At 46.5% G+C, this 20,564-nt stretch overlaps 1 protein-coding gene across 4 annotated transcripts in view; it reads left to right on the top strand.

The window, feature by feature from the left end:
• SLC35F3 (solute carrier family 35 member F3) overlaps positions 1 to 20,564 on the top strand; it is a 321,601-nt gene that overhangs the window by 283,985 nt on the left and 17,052 nt on the right. For 2 of the 4 annotated variants that reach the window (XM_082407669.1, XM_082407670.1), the window contains 4 exons: positions 5,000 to 5,125; positions 7,191 to 7,383; positions 8,379 to 8,468; positions 11,109 to 19,236. In XM_082407669.1, the coding sequence (XP_082263795.1) occupies positions 5,000 to 5,125; positions 7,191 to 7,383; positions 8,379 to 8,468; positions 11,109 to 11,344 (645 nt within the window). In that variant the 3' untranslated portion in view covers positions 11,345 to 19,236. Of the gene's footprint in view, positions 1 to 4,999; positions 5,126 to 7,190; positions 7,384 to 8,378; positions 8,469 to 11,108; positions 19,237 to 20,564 lie in introns of those variants that run through there. The other 2 variants (XR_014249077.1, XM_082407671.1) reach the window with 2 other exon arrangements.

Here is a 20,564-nt window from a genome sequence, read left to right as displayed (position 1 = left end):
TTCATGGGCAAGAGGGTTTCCGCTAACATCCCTGAGCTGTGATTCAGTCCTGCCGTCCTGGCCACTTGCTCAGCTTGGGCTGTGCCGACCACTGTAGACTGAACAGATTTTCGTGTTGAAGCCTTTGACATGAGGCCAGCACTGAAATGAAGATCCAGGAGCCGGTGTCAGTGATGGAACTTCGTAACCTGTAAAGCACCGTGCAGTCGTGGGTCTCTCTGATAATCATCACTCCTCTTAGAAGTAAGTGACCTGTCCTCGAAGGTCATCCCGCTCCAAGTCAAGGTGGAGCGCCCTCTTCTCGTCTTCAAGAGTTCAGAGAGCTGGTAAAATCTGTTAAGATGTCAGCAGCTGGCCGGTGTGACTGAAAGGTTCCCCTTGAGAAACAGATGGAGATTTGAGCCCAAGATAAGACCTAACCAGTACACAGGTTCTCTGAGACTTCTCTCGGACTGCTGGGCTAGCTGGCACCTTCTACTGGGTCATTGCCAGAGACTGAAGGGAACTGACACTCTTTTCCGTCCTGGAGGGCTGAGCATTCTGGCCTGAGAGTCACACAGATGTAGAGGACAGATGTTTGTGGAACAGGTGACATAGAGGGCCTGAGTTATTAAGGCAGTGACTCAAATCACAAGGGCTGTGGTTCCTAGAAAACATCAACAGGGCAGAGTCATGCAGACAGACCAGGGAGAAGAAAATGTTTATCTTCGAATGCTGGGGAGATCGTGGCCACATATGGCATCAGAGGCGAGTGTATGAGAGGAGCCCACGTTGGTCCCCATATCACCCCTTGACTCTGCACTTAGATGTGCGTTTCACATGTCTTCCAGGCTTGGGGTCATAATGGGTCCTCTAACCTAGAGTCGAGCGATGAGGGTTTGGGTCCACTCTCATGAGCTGTTGGACCTTGAGCTAGTTACTTAACATCTCTGAGCCTTAATTACCCAATGTTAAAATAGAATATTAGTACTCCGAGAACAGTTGTAAGAATAAAATGAGGTATGCATGCCCGACACATGAAACCCAATACATGTCATCTTTTCTCAGTGTTGTTATTCTTCTTATTCCTTCTCAATAAGAGACGTTTGACGGACCTGCCCAGTTCTTCGGTTGACAGTGTCAGAGGCTGGCAACTATTTAGGGAGGCGGTTTGGTGTAGCAGAAGCAGCAGGAGAATGAGAGCAAGTAGAATTCTGGGGGCAGGAGGTGTGGCCCCTCCCAGGCCCAAGCCCGCCCGGCCGTGGTCCGCAGCTGGATGAAGGCGGGGTTGACCAGCTGCACCACCCGCAGCCCGCACGTCAGAGGAGGTGGTAGATGGGACTGTCAGCTCTTCAGAGCCAGCTAGAGCGTTCACACCAGGAGGACTGGAGAAGGAGCGAGAAGACACGCTAGGGGATCATCCGGGTGGCATCCAACCGCAGCACGCGGTCCTGGGGAGCCTGGACTTTCCAAGAGCAGTTCGCATCTCAGTAATATCCCAGCTGACGTCTTCCATAGTTAACACGCTGGCGGCCTTTCACCCGGGGCCATCCCTGAACGGTAACCCCAACCGCTGATCCCAACTCCCAACTTCTGTTTGGGCGGCTGTCCCCTGCCACCTGAGCACAGCCTGGGGGAGGGCACAGGGCACACAGAGCGTAGGGAAACCCGGGGCGGGGGGTTCACGGCTCAGACCCCTTTCCAGCCTCCGACACGAGAGGGGTGAACTAGAGCATCTGGAAATTCCTCCGGACTCTCTTGGACGATGAGGGCAGCACAGGGGTCAGGAGGGGAAATGTTAGGGGGAGGTATATTTAAAAATTAGCCTGTCCTTTCCCTTTTTTTAAACTGCCCCAAACTGTGCAAATCTGAAATGCATCGCAGACGGGGCTCTGTCTGGCAGAGAACGTGCAGTCCGTCACACCTTTAGCAGGAGCGGGGAGGGTGCTGGTGTGAGAGGCGGGCCAGCTCCACTGAGGGCTACACCTTCCCTCTCGGCCCGACATCTGATGGGGAGCAGTGCGCCATGGGGGGTCCGGGGGCATCGGTGGGTTGCTGGGGCCCTGAATCCAGAGCCCTGGGGGCCGGGCAGGTTATAACCACACGGGCAAGGCCCCCATTAAGAGGTTAAACGGCTGCATGCTGGCCTCAGCATCCCCCATGCCCATGTTTCTTCCTCTTCTCCGGGCAAATTTTCCCCGGCCAAAGTAGAGATGGTGGTTGTCACCCCTGTTGGTCTCAGGCCACTGTCACCCATCTGTCTGGATCCCCAAGTTCTTGTTCAGTGGGATACATTGGGGTTGGGGGCAACAGGAAAGTGTGAGAAAGGAGGGGTGGGGGGAAGGAGGGAAATTCACTTGATCCCATCCTGAGACTCGCTGTTCTCCCCCAGGGGGGCCCAGATCTAGAAGGTGAGGACCACGTGAAACCACAGGACACGCAGGACTGGCCTTCCTGGAGAGTTCATCTGAGTGCAGGAAACAGGCAGGGAACATTTCCAAATGTAAACCAAGAAACCAGACATGTTAGGGTGAAAATGTAAACTCTGCACTTATTTTTTAAAGAGATCTGGCATCTTCAAGGGAATGGCAGGCTTGGGGAAGGACGCTCAGGCTCTGCCCCCCAGACCCGCAGGGTATGTTTCAACTCTGCTCTGCTGTTAGGGGTACTGGACGCGAGGTCAGCACCAGCTTCCCCTCCAGCACGGCGGTCAGGGCCTCAGGCTCAGGGCTGGAGGTTCCAGGGGGACTGTTGATCCCCAGAGAGTGAGCCCTGTAATCGGGTGGGTCAAGCCTGTGACGTGTGGCGGGGACCCCCAAGAGGAGAAGCCCTGGAGGCGTGAACGGGGGGGGAGCGCTGTCCCCGGTGCCACCTGTCAGAATGAACCCACCGGCCTGGACTTGGCGAAGGTTGGCCAGGAAGCCAGTGGCCACCCACGCCCTCTATTTCTTGCCTCTTCCCTCAGCTCTTCTGCACAGCACAGCTCAGGCGGAAGGTTTTAGCTGCTTGTGATTTAATCAATAGAGAAAAGAGAGTAAAGAAGTCCCAAATCTGCCTTGTAAATCTTCAGGGAAAAATAACCCTTGTTCTCCTTCATTCCTTCAAACTTCATCTTTATGTTTGGCAAGACTCAAGTACCTTTGGAGATGCACCACATCATCTGAAATGTAGCTGTATTCTTCCCTCTTTCTCTCTCTCTCTCCTTCCCTTCTTTTTCTAATTAGTTCCCTCTCTCTGTTTACCTGGCTGCGTAGCCCGGTCCAACTGCCGGGTGCAGCATCTTTGCACCGTGCGTGTCCTCTGGAGCAGAACCCACACCCCTTGCCCTGCCTGCTTTTTCATTAGCCCCTTGTTCTCCTGGAGGGAAAAAAGTCACTTATTGTCTCGTGCCTCTGTTTCTTTCTCTTAATGAAGAGTCGTACACAGTACGTGTAGCATTTGAATATAAAATATGTGCATTATGTGATAAGGAGAGATAAAGGTGAATCACTAAACCAGAAAGAGCAAGTAGACAGAGCAGGGATGGTGCTTCTCTAGGAAATGATGATCTCCTGCTCTCTCAAGGGCCTCTGTGTGTGGGTGGATGTGTCTTTATATGAAAATACTGCATGAGGAATGCACAACTCAGGCTGCTGAGACCCAACCACTTTACCTCTCACTAACCTAAACATGGTACTTCAGCCATGCAGGAAACCTTACTTTAGATCTCAGAGTAGAATTGGCAGCGGCTTAATATGTGAATCCTACTTTCTGTTTATGTATATATATATGTGTGTATATATATATGTTTATATATATATGTTTATTTATATATATGTGTGTGTGTGTGTGTATATATATATATATAAAAACAGTGACTTTGCAATTAGACCTGAAATGTGTGTCCCTGCTTTGCCACACACTAGCTCTGTGACTTTGGGCAAGTTGCTGAACCTCTCTGAGCCTAAGTGTCCATGCCTGTAAAATGAAATGAATGATAATGTCTACCTAATTTGAGGATTAAATGAGAAGATACACAGAAAACATGTATCCCGTGACCACTCAGTAAATGTCAGCTACTCGATACTGCTACAGAGAGCGGAGGGAATTTTGAGCAATCCGTAAGAGAGAAACTCCCAGTAGATTGAGTGGTCAAAACTTGTGCTGCGCACGTTTGTCCTGCCCTCCCTGGGTTCTGCCTACAGCGGCCCCTTACCACTTGTCACCCAGCAATGTTTCTGCAGCTCCACGACCACCTCTGATTAGAACTTGTACTTATTCTGGGTGCTCATGCATTTCTCCTTTGGGAAGTGTTATCCCAAGTTAGTTGATCTCCTGTGCACTCTGACAGTTTGACTTTGCACAGCAGGAATGTGTATGTGTCCCTGGAGCGTCCACTCCACCTGAGAAGTTCGTATCTGGACGAGAACAGGATTGGAGGTGGTGGGCCGTGGAGGTCAGGCCCTGCAGCAGCCAAGGAAAGGAACTGCAGCGCCAGGGTTAGGACACTATTTGTAGCCCTGATTGGCCCGTGACACACGCTGCCTCAGAAGGTCCTACTGCTGGCGTGTAAAACGGGGCCAAGGCCTGTGGTCGTCACTGTGCCTTCTCTGTTGAGATATGAGATACATAAAAGCAGGACCCTATGAGGTGCTTACGGAAGGTTGCAAGCGACCTAGGAGGTGGTCACGACCAGGCCTTGTCACGACCAAATAGCCTGTCGTTGGGATTATGACCGCCTCCTCTCGGGTGCCCGGGAATCACGTGGCTGCCCCCCTCCCACGTGATGCCGAGCCACGGTGCCACTCCTTGCTGCCAACCGTTGCCAGTTCCTGGGTCATGCCGGGCTTTGTCGAGTGCCCCCTTGCAAGCAGGGGCAAATATTTAGACAGGAAAGCAGCCTTTGCTTGGTCCCCAAAGAAGGACTGAAAAGGAGCCTCCCCGCCATCGCACCCCCATGAACATGCCTCCCCCTTGGCACGTAGGGGGCCCCTCCGATTCCCCACCGCTGCCCTGACCACCGTGTCTTCCTTCCATCCAGATCGTGGCCGCCATCCTCGCCATCGCTGGGATCGTGATGATGACCTACGCGGATGGCTTCCACAGCCACTCTGTCATCGGCATAGCCCTGGTGGTGGGCTCGGCCTCCACGTCCGCCCTCTACAAGGTAGGCGCGGCGAGCAGGCTCTCTGGGCCGTCCCGGGAGGGAAGGGCAGGCCTCGGCGTGGCTGGCCCGTTGCTTTGGGGGGACGTTTGATGGAGCCTGGGCTTGAAGATGAGCAGCTGTTTTCCAGGAGCGCCGGGCACACGAAGCCTCGCCCTGCTGAGACGCACAGCAGCTCTCAGCCCTGGCTTTCTAGACCTTTCCATCAATGGCTGTACATTTGCAGCGTTTGGGATAAAACGGGTGGAACCATGGATTGGCTGAGTCTGATTGGTGACTTCCTTGTTTGGCAAGGACTGGAGAAGGATCCGGGGCCCTAACTGGCTGGCTCAGTGTTTGGTCAGATACTTTCCCACCAGATTGGGCACGAAAATTTGAATATCTGGTACAGCTTTGAAATCTTTTATCACCTGGTTTTTGAGGCCACCAATATTCAACATGAATCCATATGCATTTCAAGCGTTGCCCGTAGACTGAATAAATAAAAGCACAACTACTATCATATGGGGAATTATCAAATATTTTTGACAAAACGTTGGGAACTGCTGGGAGGCGTGGCCAACTGCAAGTCTCGAGAGGACAATTTTTATCCCCACACTCATCCCTCACTCTCTCCCCTGCTCCATCATGCCTCTCGGCCACCCTCTCCCCTCACTTGCCCTTCTCTTTGGATCCGAAGTCAAGAATGCAAATATTGCGTGGTCTCCAGGTTGGGAAATTGAACTGGAGGATTCAGTGAGAAATGAGATTTTAGCTTCGAGACTTATTGGCCCTTTGTGGATCCAGACGGTTGGACAGAGAACATAAAGGACTGTAGAAAGTTCTAAGAAAAGGAACTTTTTTCCAGCACTGGGAGGAACACACTTTTGGAAAGTGAAACGTCTGTACCGTCTCACTCTTCATCAGCTCCCTGCCCTCACTGCCCACCACACACAGGCCATCTTCCTCCTCTGGGACACATCTCACTCAGAAGATGTGATAGTCTAGCCCCATTCTGTGACTCCAGAGCCATGGTCCAAATGCAGAAAATATTCACAGGCCACACTCTCCTCTCTTCAATGAGCTGCATGCTAATGGGAAGCCGAGAGCGGATAGAAACGCAGTCCACGATGAACACAAATATTCTGATTTAGACTTACACTTCCATCTCCTCCACTGCCTGAACTTTATCCAGAGAGGCCGGTAGGTGGAAGGGTGAAAGCAATTGACGGTATTTCCCTTTCCGTGCTTCCTGCCCAGAAATGCCCAGAGATAACCTGAAAGAGATGTGAAATGGCTGGAAGAGGAAGAAGGAGGAAAGTAGGAAGGACGACAGGGCAGAGACTGAAATTGGACCATCAGGTCCCTAACTGTGGACGGTTCAGTAAACATGGGGGCTGACCGGGGGCCTACTGCCTCTGGGAGCTCAGCTTCCCGGCCTCTCCAGTCACCATTGTCCCTCTCCTGGCTTTTCATGCATCTGAGATATGTACAAACAGGAACAGGTGCACGAAACCAAAGTCGGGTGTGTTCCGCTGAAACCCACACCGTGTCTGGAACAGGGGTGGTGAGCTGGAGCAGAGAAAGCTGGGAGTCTTATAATCCCTCTCCCTTTGAGTTATAGGAAATGTCTTTGCAGCCAAAGCCCTTTTGCTTGGGGACAGTGGTTTTCAAACTGTGTTGTTCAAGGTCAGAGATTAATGTTAGGGGTCCCCAAGAGGAATGTGTAATCACGGCAGATACTTCTAATTTAAGTGGCTTCTCATTTATGTGGCTTCCTCACCTTCAGTGCTCTGAAGCGGGGATGTGGTGTCGTGAATACAGCCCAGAGGAATCAAGCCTGGTGTGACAACCTATGGTTTCTGGAGTTGCTCTCTGTGTACCTGGAGAGTGACTCTCCATCGTGTTGCTACTGGGCGTAGGTAAAGCCCACCGCCCCTCACTGAAGGCCGTACGAGGTAGCATTTACCCGTCACATGGCTGTCGGTCCCGTGGTCCAGCCCCAGCTTAACCAAGTGCACTCGCTTCTCCGTGGCAAGTTGGAGTCCTAGGTGAGCCATCACCCCTCCTCCTGTGCTCTCTCCGTCAGGTCCTGTTCAAGCTCCTCCTGGGCAGTGCTAAGTTCGGAGAAGCCGCCTTATTTCTGTCCATTTTGGGTGTGTTTAACGTCCTCTTCATCACCTGTACTCCTGTCATCCTCTACTTTACCAAAGTGGAATACTGGAGCTCTTTCGATGACATTCCATGGGGAAACCTTTGTGGATTTTCAGTCCTCTTATTGAGTAAGTGGCAATCACCCTGTCAGGATCACCAGAAAGCGGGGGCTGACAGAGCGGCACCTGGGCAGCTCAAGGGGAGTCTTTGGAAACCCGTGTCCTGAAGGAGAAAAACGAGTCTCTTATTATCCTTAAGTTCCTCGCGCTTTTCTAGGTCATTGTGTCGCGAAAAGGAAAGCCTTTGAAATGATGACACTGGATTCTAATTCCGGGACTACAGTCGCTGCACTAGTGGCCATGCTCATTTGGCGCTCTGAATAGTGAGCTAGTAGCCCAGTATGCTACGTGTTATCTACTAATAACAGTACGTTCCTTATATAGGGCTGGTAAGAGGTTAGTAAATTAGTGTGTGCAGCGAGCTCTTAGAACACTGCCGGATAATGTTCAGTAAATACTAGCAATTATCATTATCATTATCATTAATGGTGTCATCATCATCACCATTAGTTGATACAAGGCTGGTCCTAAGCAGGAAAGCAGCCAAGGAGGTGCCTCACCCCGTTTCCATCAAAAACTGTACGTACCACTTAAAAACGATTAGGCTAATAAACTTTATGCTACATGTATTTTACCACAATAAAAAAAATTCAAAAAGAAAAAAAACTAAATTAAAATAAATTTTAAAATAAAAACGTACATTCCAAAGCTCCTATTCATAGTCATCCCAGAATCATTGGCAGCAACAGAGAAAAGCAAAGTTAGTAGGCTACATAGGAGGGCCCCAATCCTCTTTTCTAGTGTCTGCTCGCTGGTTACCTTTTCCAGATTTCTTTTCCCTTCTTCAAAGCTCAGGGAAGAGAGGAGAGCTGAGTCAGCAGGATGTTTGGCCCTAATCCCCCAGTTCTGGAGCCCTTGCAGGAACCCCGAATTCACTGAGTCAGAGTAGAGGGCAAAACACCTACGACTCCAGCCTCATCAGAGAAGCTGGGGTCCGACGGACCAGGGGAAAGTCCAGGGCCAGTCGTGAATAACACCTGTTTTTTTTTAATTCTGTATTTCAGCATTCAATATTGTATTAAATTTTGGAATTGCTGTTACGTATCCCACTCTGATGTCTCTTGGAATCGTCCTCAGTGTACCTGTGAATGCAGGTAAACCTACATGGCTTTCTGTATCCGCTTGTAAACACACACACACGCAAACACACACTCACAAACACGCATGTGCGCACACATACTCACATATATTCTTGCTGTGTCTGGTATAGCAGGCGTGTTTAACCTTCTCTGTAGAAAGAAAGCACTTCGGTAAAACGCTGATGTCTGTGACACATGCAATATTTTCTCCAGGGCGGCTTGATTTTCACCTACCACACCGAGATACAGAAAGTCTAAAGCCATCTCCATTCAAACTGGCGTGGGGATCAGATGAATATCACGAATACTATTGATAAGTATAGACAAATATGTAGCAGAGAAAATTTCTAATTTTTGTTAAGTGGCTTTCTAGAAGAGACCGCTAGCTCAGGTTATGGCAGGCCTGAGGTAGAGGCATGTCTGCAAACTGCAGAAGCGTAAACACTGTTCCCCGAGTCCCAGAAGACAGCCCTTCCCCCAGCTGCTCAGCACCTGGCTCTTTTCTTTCACTGGGGACTCGCCGACACACTCAGCTGGCAGCTCTTCCAAAGCCTGCCATCACCTGCCCCTCAGCTCCTTCCTTTTCCTGGCTCCTTCTGCTATGAATTTTGGATTTTCCTCCCAGAATGCCCCCGCCTCACACCCGCCCTCCCTGTAGAACCTGTTTGTGAATCACTCCTCCCCAGAGCATTCACCCCCTTGGGCTTCGCACAGCTCCCGCCAAAGCCATCTCCCGACCCTCCCACTTCTGGGCCATTAGAGGATTAGGCCCCCAGGGGATGGCAACCCCTTATCCTGTTCAGTCTGGCGTTAGCAAGACTGGAAGCATAGGCAAAGCCGCACTCAACTTCCTAAACCTCTTCCTGCTGTCCCATCCCACACGTCCTGTATATGCCTCACCCTGGCCCCAGACTCCTTGGGCCCAGCACCATCCCTGCCCAGAGGGAGGATGGCGGTCCCCACGCATCACCTCTCTGGGCTTTTGCTTGTCCCCTAAAAGTGAAGGTCGTCCCCACGTCATCACCTTGGTTGATATGAGAACCACATGAGATGACCTATAAGGCAGAACTTCCAAAGGCAGGAAAGCCCCTGAGCTCCTGGAAAACTGGTAAAAAAAGTGGTCCAGCTTGTCAGTTTCCACACACTACAGGCTTCTGAAAAATAACGCATCAACTTACCCCCGCTGCATCTTGGTGTCTCTTTATAGTCCCACGGTGTTCTTATTTCAAGGAGGCATATTCCAGGCAGCCCTGGTGTAGAAGCTACTTTGACCATATCATACAGCCGGGTGCGTGAGAGGTTAATCAGAATCCTCTTACTACTTACCTGCAACGTAAGAGGGTCCGTAACGTGTCAGGGGAAGGAATTACATTCAGTTCTCCAGGGGAGGAGAGACCCGACCTGTCAGAGCAGAGCCCTTGCTGGGCTTTCTGACTTTCCCTGACGCCCTCTCTAGTGCAGCTCGTATGGCTTGCTAATTGACTCTCCCCATCTGTGAATTAACAGGCCATTCTGCCAATATGAAAAATCAAACTGCTTCTGAATTAGAGTGAGATAAAAGCGGCACTTTAATTCCACAAAAGGGCTACTAACAAAGTGCTTTTTTCAGGTTTAACTTGTACCTCTCTACCCACCCTCCAGACAGAGGTGAGAGTCAGGTGCAAGGGTAGGGGGTGGTGCAGGAGGATGTGGAGGGACGTGAGGTGGGGGTGACAGAGCAGCCCCCTCATGCGGCGGGCGAGCTGGGGGGGAGCAGCGGTCCAGCACGTCAGGCTTCAGAAGCTGCACATGCAAGTCAGAAAACCCTCTCTCACAAAATGCGTTTAAAAAAAAAGCAATCTAATTCTCCTTTGTGGAGAGGCAGGCTCCAAATTTTCTTTGTTTGATTTAGTTAGGAAAAGAGAAAAAGAAAGCAAAAAAAGAAAAGAAAAGAAAACCAACATTTGAAACGCTTTTGATCTTTAGTTATGAAGAGAAGGATGATCTAGATTTGTACGAACTGACATGAATCCTGTTCTCATTTTGTTCCCTCACCTGATGTGGGTCAGGAATGAGCTTCTTGGGCCTTTAATAAGCTTTCATCATCGGTGGTGACACAGGTGGCATTCGAGCCTCACACTAATAATATCCTGGGGTGGAACAAAAGTTTGTGTTTATTATCTTCAAAGAACCAGGTCAAGTTTGGCCTTCGGAACATATATTATATATATAATGCTCTTAAATTATAAAAAATAAAGTATGTCACTGTAGCAAATGTGAAAAGTGCCAAGAATATAAAGAAAGCAGTAACGTTTTAATTATCCTGCCAACCCGGAGGTGGCCACGATTAACTTTGGTGGATGTATATATTAATACACACGCGCATCCACAACTGCCCCTGGTGTTTCATTTTTGTCTCTCGCACAAATCAGTGTCGGAACTAAGGTACCAGGTCAGTTGGGGGAAAGTGAAACACAGCGCAAGGCCTCACGGCAGACAGGGTTTGTAAAGTTAATGGGGGATTTCTGGGAGGCAGCCCCTGCCCGCCCGGTCCAGGGAGAACAGCTGCGGCCCCGCGGAAAGGGGCGCCCCAGGCCCTGGCCTGGCCGGGGCGCCCCTGCCCCGATGACCTGACGCGATCGCCCCCCAGTAACCCACGCTCTCCATCCCCTGCAGTTGTTGATCGCTACACCAGTAAGATCGTCTTCAATGGGGTCCGGGTCGTCGCCATGGTCATCATCGGCCTGGGCTTCCTCCTCCTGCTCCTGCCCGAGGAGTGGGACGTCTGGTTGATTAAGCTGCTCACCCGCCTCAAAGTGAGGAAGAAGGAGGAGGCGGCCGAGGGTGGCGCGGACCTGGGCTCGGGACCTCAGAACAAGAGCGGAAGGGCCCGGCCCTCCTTCGCCCGCTGATGGTCCGCCCGAGAACTCTGTGGCGACGCTCGCCTGGGTGATTTGGAATCTCTTCCCCGCAGGGGGAACCTCGGTTTGGTGAGGTGTACATACCTGTACAGTTTTGGTAATCTGCGGTAAGTTATATGGTATTTATTGGCATGTCCAACTTGCTTGCACTTTTTTTCACATCAGACCTTTCACTTAAGGGTACCAGTTAAATATGGGAGAGAAAAGAACCTCTCCGCTCTTTTTAAATGAATGTAAAGCAGCTTAAGATGATCCTTGCCTAGATTGTTTGGGAGGACGGATGTTCTTGACAAGGCAGGGCAGATGTTTTGATGCTTCCCAACTGAAAATTACATTGCACACTGTGATTATTTTTCAGCTATGGTAGGTCATACTTTGCTTCATACCAGAGCTGTACGCTTCATTTTAAGGGATTTCAATGAACCAAAAGATCACTCTGAGTTAATTTGGATAAACGGCTTGTTGGATGGATGGGTGGATGGGACGTGAAGAGCTGGAGCAGAAAAGGATAATGGACGTGGAAAACCACTGACTATGGCTAACTGGGGGTGGCGATTGGAGGAGGACAGGCCCGAGCCAGGTAACAGAAAGGGAAGGTTAAGTCCCAGCCCCAGCTGGCTTGCTCTCGCGTGTCTGTGTAAGATCATGGAAGAGAAATTACAGTGCCTTCTACAGAATTTTTGTCTTTACCTATGTGAAGCGAGGTGACATTATAGGTCACTGGTGCCGTCTTACCATTTAGATGTAGAAATCTTTAGAAACAAATAAAAGACTATACATATGTGTGTGTGTGTGTGTGCGTGTGTGTGTGTACAAAAGTGGCAAAGCTGATGACCAGTGGAGTAGAACACGGGTCACAGTGTGCATAAAAGGCAGACTCTGCAGAAGATGAATCGCTGGTTGCTTTTACTTTCTGACCAAGACCGCAAGATTTACTGAATCTGCAAACCTTTTTATGAAACTTTTAAGCACCAGGCTGTCTACTTCCACAATTTAGGTCTGCCAGAAAATTCTATCTGTGATAGATCTGTAAAGAGGGACAAGGGGGTTAGAGTTTACTATTTTTGAAGTTTACATTGTTACATAACGAATTGGAAACCTTCTTTTGAAACGGTGTCATAACCCAGTGGTGTGCTCTGTAACCATGGAGTCTTTCGTTTCCTAGGGAAAAGGGCATTTGTGACCTGAACTTTTTAAGCAAATTATTATTCTCAGTTTCCATTACCTGTTTAACCAAACAGATTAATAAATGATTTAAAAAAGAAGCATTTGGTGCTGTCTTGGTGGCAACTCTGTTCCTTTCCCACTAGGCTAGATCTGACTTTCCGGCTTCCTCACCTTACACTTTTCTCCCAGTGAGCCCCACTCTCCTGCATCTTCAAGGCACAGAAAGCCATTCAACCGTCTCAAGGGAAGAAAGTTCTTATTGCAGACAGAGTTGACTTTCACAAAAGAGAAATGCAGGACACAGAGGCGGCCTCGAAGGAAAGGTCTCCGGGCAGCGTTCCCCTCCCGTCCTCCTGCCCCATCCTGTCTCCTCTCCTCGGATGCCGCCCTCGGTGCAGCTCTGGGGTTGCTCCATCTCCCTTTCCTGTGCAGCCCGGTTCCCTGGCTCCGTTACACTCGGGCCTCAGAATGGCAGCCTCAGTCCCTAAACTGACCTGGTCTTCCAGCTCAGCTCCCACACCTGACTTCTGCCTTAGGTGCCCTGGCCTGTTCTGGCTCTAGAGGGAATTTGATGTAACGTGTATGTCACTGTTCCAGGCAGCTGTGGCCAGGCGCTCTGAGGTCCAATGTCTCTCATCCTCTGGCCACAAAGGGCTGTGTTCTCTAAGAGGGCGTGTGAGTGGAGAGGAGATGACAGCCTCTTTAGGACACTTTGCCCCGCCGCCCATCCCTAGAGCATCTGCACACCATGCACCGCTTGCTACGTGGGGTTGTAACCTGGGGAGTGTAGTCGTCCAGATCAAAGGGCTCCCCTGCCCATGTGTCCCGTGTATTGTATGCCGGGAGCCCCGCAGTGGAACCCGAGCCCGTCACCTCCACGACTGTCTGGGCTCCCAACCTCTCGAGTTACCCCCAAGGTGCCGAACAGGTATTTCCTTTGTAAGCCATAACCTGAAAAATTGGGAAACCCTACACGAGAGCAGATTTACCTTCTTCTCCCATGGGCATAAAAGACTATGAAGACCCAAAAGAATCGAGAGTAGGAACTCAAAGAGATATTTGTACCCCTATAATCAGAGCAGCATTATTTACAGTAGCCAAGGGGTGGAAGCAACCCAGGTGTCCATGGATGGATGAATGGGTACACAACACGTGGTAAATACATACAATGGAATAGTATTCAACCTTAGAAAGGAATGAAATTCTGACCCAGGATACAACACGGAGGAACCTTGAAGACACTATACCAAGTGAAATAAGCCAGTCACAGAGGACAGATATTAGCTGATTCCACTAATATGAGGTACCTGGAGTAGTCGAACTCACAGAGACAGAAAGTAGGATGCTGGTTATTGGGGGCTGGGAACGAGGAGTTATTGTTCAATGGGTACAGAGTTTCAGTTTTATAAGATAAAGTTCTGGAGGTCAATGGTGGTGATGGTGGCACAACAGTGTGAATGTACTTCCTGCCTCTGAGCTATGCACTTAGAAATGGTCCAAATGGTAACTTTTTAGGTTATGTATGTTTTACTCCAATTACAAAAAAGACTATGAAGGGTAAGGTATGTGAAATAGAAAGGTTAAAACTTGCAGGAGAGGTTAATGCCCCTTTCAGGACATTATAAACCTGAGTTGGGGTGAGGGTTGGAGGATGTAAGAGATTTCTTTCCAAGAATACAAACCACAACTCCTCTGACCCCTTGTATCCCTACCGTGTAGATTTCGAGAATTGGGAGGAGCTATGGCAAACCAGGAGGGACCCATGAACAGAAAATCTCAGGAAGGGGTTCCTCCTGATGGAACCTTGGGGGTGGCTTTGGGAAACAGGCTGCATTTTTGCCCCCCCTGGGGGATTGTCTGCCTCCTAGAGGCCAGTCTGGAAAGCAGTTAAAGGATTTCTCTGGTTTTGCTCCTTTAAGGAATAAAAGTAAAATGAAGATGGAAGGTACAAAGAGGCTATGGGGTCTCTGCTGCCCCAGCCCGCCCCTCTCAGAATGTGGACGTTTGGGGCCAGAGGATACAAAGTGATCAGCCAGCGCCCCCCTGCCACACTGAGTCAGCGCTGTCTCTAGGAACCCACCCACTGTGCAGACCCTGAGCTCCTCCTTACTTGGGCTGACAAGGGTAAAGAGACTCCAGAGGCAGGAAGCTGTGGTCAGAGACCTACCTCCTTACAGAACAGGGGTGTTTTCCGAATCTAGGCAACGATGTGTAACATGGAGTTCTTTATCTCCAATTTTGAATATAAATGATTTGTTCTAAAATTAGAATGTAGTGGTAGTTGCACAATCCTACAAATATGCTAACATTTGATAAAGTGTACACTTCAAATGGGTGAATTTTATGGTACGTGAATTATTGATATATCTCAGTCAAGTGGTTTAATGAATAAATTGTTGCCGCACAAAATGATTTAAAATTCTTTTGCCAAAATCTTACCAGTAGAAAGGACATCTGTGGGGTTGTTGGCTTGGTTTTGGCTGCCCAGCATCTGATCTCTGTTGGAAATACCATCTTGCTGTTGTTGCAGAAGCTGAAGGGAACAGAGTCTCCATTTCAGACCCCAGCGTCCGGGGGAGAAGGGGAGGGTGTGAACTGGACTTGGCCAGTGGGCCAGTCTCCCAGGACTTAACCAGACCCCACGGAACAGCCCAGGAAGGCCATGCTGACCGGTCAGGCCCCCAGCGTCCTGCTGTGGCTCCGGCCTCCTCCCACCATGGAGGTTCGCATTCCTCCCTTTTCCAAACAGATCCTTCAGACACGTACGGTCCCTAAGAGGCTTCCAAAAAATGTTTCTCTGTTTAAGACAGCAAGAAGCCACTGCTGTTGCTTGAATCCAAGAACTCTGAATAATATGTGGGAGAAAACTGGAATGTTCAAAGAAAAAAGTTGGACTCTTATTTAGGGGTTTGTTTGTTTTTACTTTCTGGTACTCACACTTCTTGAATCTGGGCTCGTTATGGCCTAGCAGGGCTCCTTGGTCAAACTGCTTTAAAGAATGGATGAGACTGATTCATAAGAAATACACCCATGATATATAAATAAAGAGGGTTTAAAACTTTTTCACAGTGCTTAAAATACATTTAAAATTTTTTTAAAGAATAATATTTTCCCTTACATACTTTTTCATGTATTCAGCATTGTCAAAATCTTGAGAAAGTCATTTTCTTGAGTTAAAATAGTGGTAAGCTTCAGTTAAGGTAAATCTCTAAATTATCCAAAAATGTGAAGTTACTAGAATCGTAACAAATGAGATTTGTATGTAATGTAATGTATTATGTATTGTAAATTTTAACTCAAACAAAAAGTTGTGCATTTTTTTCTCTTATTGAAAAAAGAATAGGTTTCCTGTAAAAAATGGGAAATACCCATCAAGCCACAAGCCAGCAAGAAGTGCATTTGTACCCAAAGCAGCAGTAGCAGTAATAGCAGTGGCCTCTGACGCAGGAGAGTGAGCCCAGAGGGAACCCCATGCCCGGCAATCTCACCAAGAAGGGCTGGAGGGAGCCCCCAGGCTCTTCCTCTCTGAGGGTGACAGGCACCCCACAGAAGAGGCTCTCTGCCATAAGAAAAAATTAGAGGGACTTAAAAACCTCCAGATGGAAATTTCAAGAGTCCTCAGTGTTTATTCCCCATTGGAAACAAGACCTGCTGGCCCCCTAAAGCATTCAGTTTGTTAGGAATCTATGCTATGCTAACGACGTGGGGAATCTCAGAGGCTAAGAAGAGACAAGGGTTAAAGGGCCCTGCTTATGCCCACATACAGCAGTACCTGTGAAGGGGAAATTTGGGTATAAATAAAGAAAAGCTGTTAGTATATCACTATGGTGTTCTTTTTCAACATACACCTATGTATCAGGGACTAGAGTTTGATGTTTTTTATGCCCCTGACCACCCTCTTGTGACACCTCCATTTATGGGAACTGTAAATTCAGTTACACCGAGTAGATGTACTTATTCAGCCAGTGTTCCCTCACTCTCCCTGTTACCCGATTTTATCCCCATAGTGAGAAAACTGCATTTATGACGTACTTTCCTTTATGATCTGGAGGGTGCAGAGCAGGCAGCCTTGTGGGGTTGCTGGTAGCCTACCACTTTTCAAGGATTTTGCAAATGTCTATACTTTGTAGATAGCCTTGCTGAATGGTACTGCACCAGATTTTGGATTTCCTCAAAGACCTCATGTGTGAGTGTATGTGCATGCATTTGCCACATTTACTGTGGGCGTATAATTAGCACATCTTTCCAATCAATTAGGCTATTTCTATTTTTTCTTAATTTTGTTTAAGTAAATCATTCATGCAAACTAATCACTACATAATAATCACTAATTTTTTTAATGATACCATTTAGAGTTAGACGTATACTTATCCAACTACAACCTAGTGACTGTCTTTAACCCCTTATCCCATGCAATCATCATTTAGGGACCTGGTGTTTTTCTCCAAAGCTTAACTTTTTAAAACCAAATCTTACCATTAGCACCAATTTAAAGTCCAAAGTACATTTGGACATTTAGCTGCCCCCCAGATCTGGCTTTCCTGAGAGCATTATTGCATCAAAAGTTTAACGTGTTACTTTTGTCTAGATTTTCTTATATTTTCTGATAGCATTTAATTTCCTGTCTTTTTTTTAAGCAGAGGGAAGGTGCTGAGTTACTGTTTAGCAGTCTCAACTACTTTTCTGAATTCTCCGTCAGATCCCTTGCTCTCTTTTACCAATAACCATTTAGTAAGATGAAATTCTAGTGAATTCTAGGTTTTATCTGTTGCAGAGTATTTTTGCTTGGTGTTTCTCAGAAATTAAGAGAATAAGCCATGTTCTGCCATATTTTCCCATACAGGACAAATGCTTTTAGAACTTTAGATGCCAAGAAATCACTTAAAAAACATTTGTCCAGGACTTCTGAGTATAAGAGGAATGAAAAGATTTTGAGGCCAGGGATAATAGAGGGCCACCTGCTTCTTAAATGTCAACTGCTAAAATCAATCATAATACATAAAATACAATGAAACCTGGTCCCAAGAGTTGTCAAGGATACGTTTGTGAAAGTAACTTACAATCTGCAGAACGTTCTATGGCTCTATTAAGTAATTATCAAGGGACTTGCACAAGGCCATATCGCTGGGAGAGGCCGAGCAGATTGTCCCGTCCCCCAGGCCCTGTTTGTGGGGAGACTGCACAAAGGGAAAAGGTCTTAGGACAAGCTTCCCTGCTGAGTGATCTTGTCTAGGGCCCTTCAGAAAGAAAACTCTCCTGGGACTTTGAAAGATTTCAATTATCATGAAAGCTCTGTAGGCTGGAAGTTTTCTACAAATACCATTATGCCCATAAGTTCCCCTCTGTTATTTCTTTCTAATTAAAGTCAATGGTAGGTTTTTTGTCCTATCTCCAGATACAGTCACTCCACCTAACAATAGCAGAATATATGTTCTTTTCCAATGCACATGGTCCATTCTCCAAGATAGACCACATGTTGGTCACAAAACAAGTCTCCATAAATTTAAAAGATTGAAATCATACAAACTATCCTTTCCAATCACAGTGGAATGAAACTAGAAATCAATAACAGAAGGAAACTGGAAAACTCACAAATTTGTGAAAATTAAACAACGTATTCCCAGTCAACCAACAGATTGAAGGAGAAATCATAAAGAAAATTAGCAAATACTGAGAGAAAAATTAAAACATACCATACCAAAATATATGGGATGCAGCAAAGGCAGTAGCAGAGGAAAATTAATAGCTGCACATACATACATTTAAAAAAGAAAAAAGATCTCAAATCTCAAAATCTAACTTTACACCTTGGGGAACAATAAAAAGAAGAGCAAACTAAACCCAACGCTAATAGAAGGAAGGAATAATTAAGATTAGAGTGGAAATAAATAAAATAGAGATAGTTTATTAGCTATTTATTATTTATTAGCTAATAAACTAATTCAACAAAGTTGCAGTGTACAAGATCAACGCACAAAAATCAATTGTGTTCTGTATATATGCAATAAACAATCCAAGAGAGAAATTTAGAAAGAAAAAAACTTCCATTTACAATAGCACCAAAAAGAATAAAATACCTAGGAATAACTTTAACCAAGGAGGTGAAAGATTTGTACACTGAAAACTACAAACATTGCCAAAAAAAAAAAAAAAAAATTAAAGAGCCCTAAATAAATGGAAAGATATCCTATGTTCATGAATTGGAAGACTTAGCATTGTTTAAGATATCAGTACTATCCAAAGTGATATACAGATTCAAGCCAATCCCTATCAAAATTCCAACAGCCATTTTTGCAGAATTGGAAAAACTGATCTTCAAATTCTTAAGGAATTTCGAGAGACTCAAATAGCCAAAACAATCTTGAAAAAGAAGAACAAAATCAGAGGACTCACACCTCCTGATTTCAAAACTCACTTCAAAGCTATAGTAATTAAAATGGTGTGGTACTGGCATGAGGATTAACAAATAGACCAATGGAATAGAAACGAGATTCAGAAATAAACCCATATATCTATGGTCAATTGATTTTCGACAAGGATGCCAAGTACACCCAATGAGGAAAGATCAATCTCTTTAACAAATAGTGCTGGGACAACTGGATCTCCACATGCAAAAGAATGAAGTTCAAACCCTACCCTATGCCATATACAAAAATTAACTCAGAATGGATCAGAGACCTAAATAAAAGAGCAAAAAACTCTTAAAACTCTTAGAAGATGGGCTTCCCTGGTGGCACAGTGGTTGAGAATCTGCCTGCCAATGCAGGGGACACGGGTTCGAGCCCTGGTCTGGGAGGATCCCACATGCCGTGGAGCAACTGGGCCCGCGAGCCACAATTACTGAGCCTGCGCGTCTGGAGCCTGTGCTCCACAGCAAGAGAGGCCACGATAGTGAGAGGCCCGTGCACCGTGATGAAGGGTGGCCCCCACTTGCCGCAACGAGAGAGGGCCCTCGCACAGAAACGAAGACCCAATGCAGCCATAAATAAATAAATAAACTTAAAAAAAAAAAAGAAAGAAAAATATCCCCCAGGAATCTGAAAACAAACACTAGATTCCAAAATAATTACTGTGAATGTACAGGGAGCATATCTCTTAAAAAAAAAAAAAAAAAAAAAAAACTCTTAGAAGATAAGATAGGAGTAAATCTTCATGACTTGACTTTGGCAATGATACCAGAAGCATGAGAAACAAAAGAAAATATAGTAAGTTGAACTTCATCAAAATTAAAAATTTTGTGCATCAAAGTACATTATCAAGAAAGTAAAAAATACAATCTACAGAATTGGAGAAAATATTTGAAAATCATATATCTGATAAGGGTTGAATAATCAGAATATATAAAAACTTCTAATGCTCAACAATAAAAAGACAAACAACCCATTAAAAATAAGCAAAGAACTTGAATAAACATTTCTCTAATGAAGATATGCAAACGGCCAATAAGCACAGAAGAAGATGCTCGACATCACTAATCATTAGGGAAAAGCAAGTCAAAACCACAATAAGATACCACTTCATACGTACTAGGATGGCAATGTTTATATATATATATTTTTTTTTTTTTAATTAAAATTTTGGTTTGCCCCAATGCCTCTCTGTTGAATAAATGAGTGGGTAAAGTGAGTATTTAATTTCACTTTATACTCTTAGTTTCTAGGACATGCCTGCTACATGGTGGGTGCTCAATAAATATTGAATTATTTATGACTTTTTACTTGGATATTAAAAAACTTACAACTGCAACTGAAATGTCAAATCCCAACCTTTGCCTGAATTCAGGAACAGTCAAGTTTTGATCTGAAAAACCTAAAGAGCTGCCTCACTTCCCATTTTTGATTGGTTGGTGGGGCCCTGTTTATATATATATATATTTTTAAACAGAAAAAAAAAAGTGTGAGGATGTGGGAAAAATGGAAGTCTTATACATTGCTGGTGGGAATGTAAAATGGTACAACTGCTGTGGAAAAGTTTCCCAGTTCCCCAAAAAGCTAAACATAGACTTACCATATGACCCAGCACTTCCACTCCTAGGTATAGACCC

Source organism: Balaenoptera borealis, assembly GCF_965194805.1.
Source record: "Balaenoptera borealis genome assembly, chromosome: 10".
NCBI classification, from domain to species: Eukaryota; Metazoa; Chordata; class Mammalia; order Artiodactyla; family Balaenopteridae; genus Balaenoptera; species Balaenoptera borealis.
The sequence above is the reverse complement of the archived record's forward strand: the minus strand, read 5'-3'. Positions and strand labels throughout refer to the sequence as shown.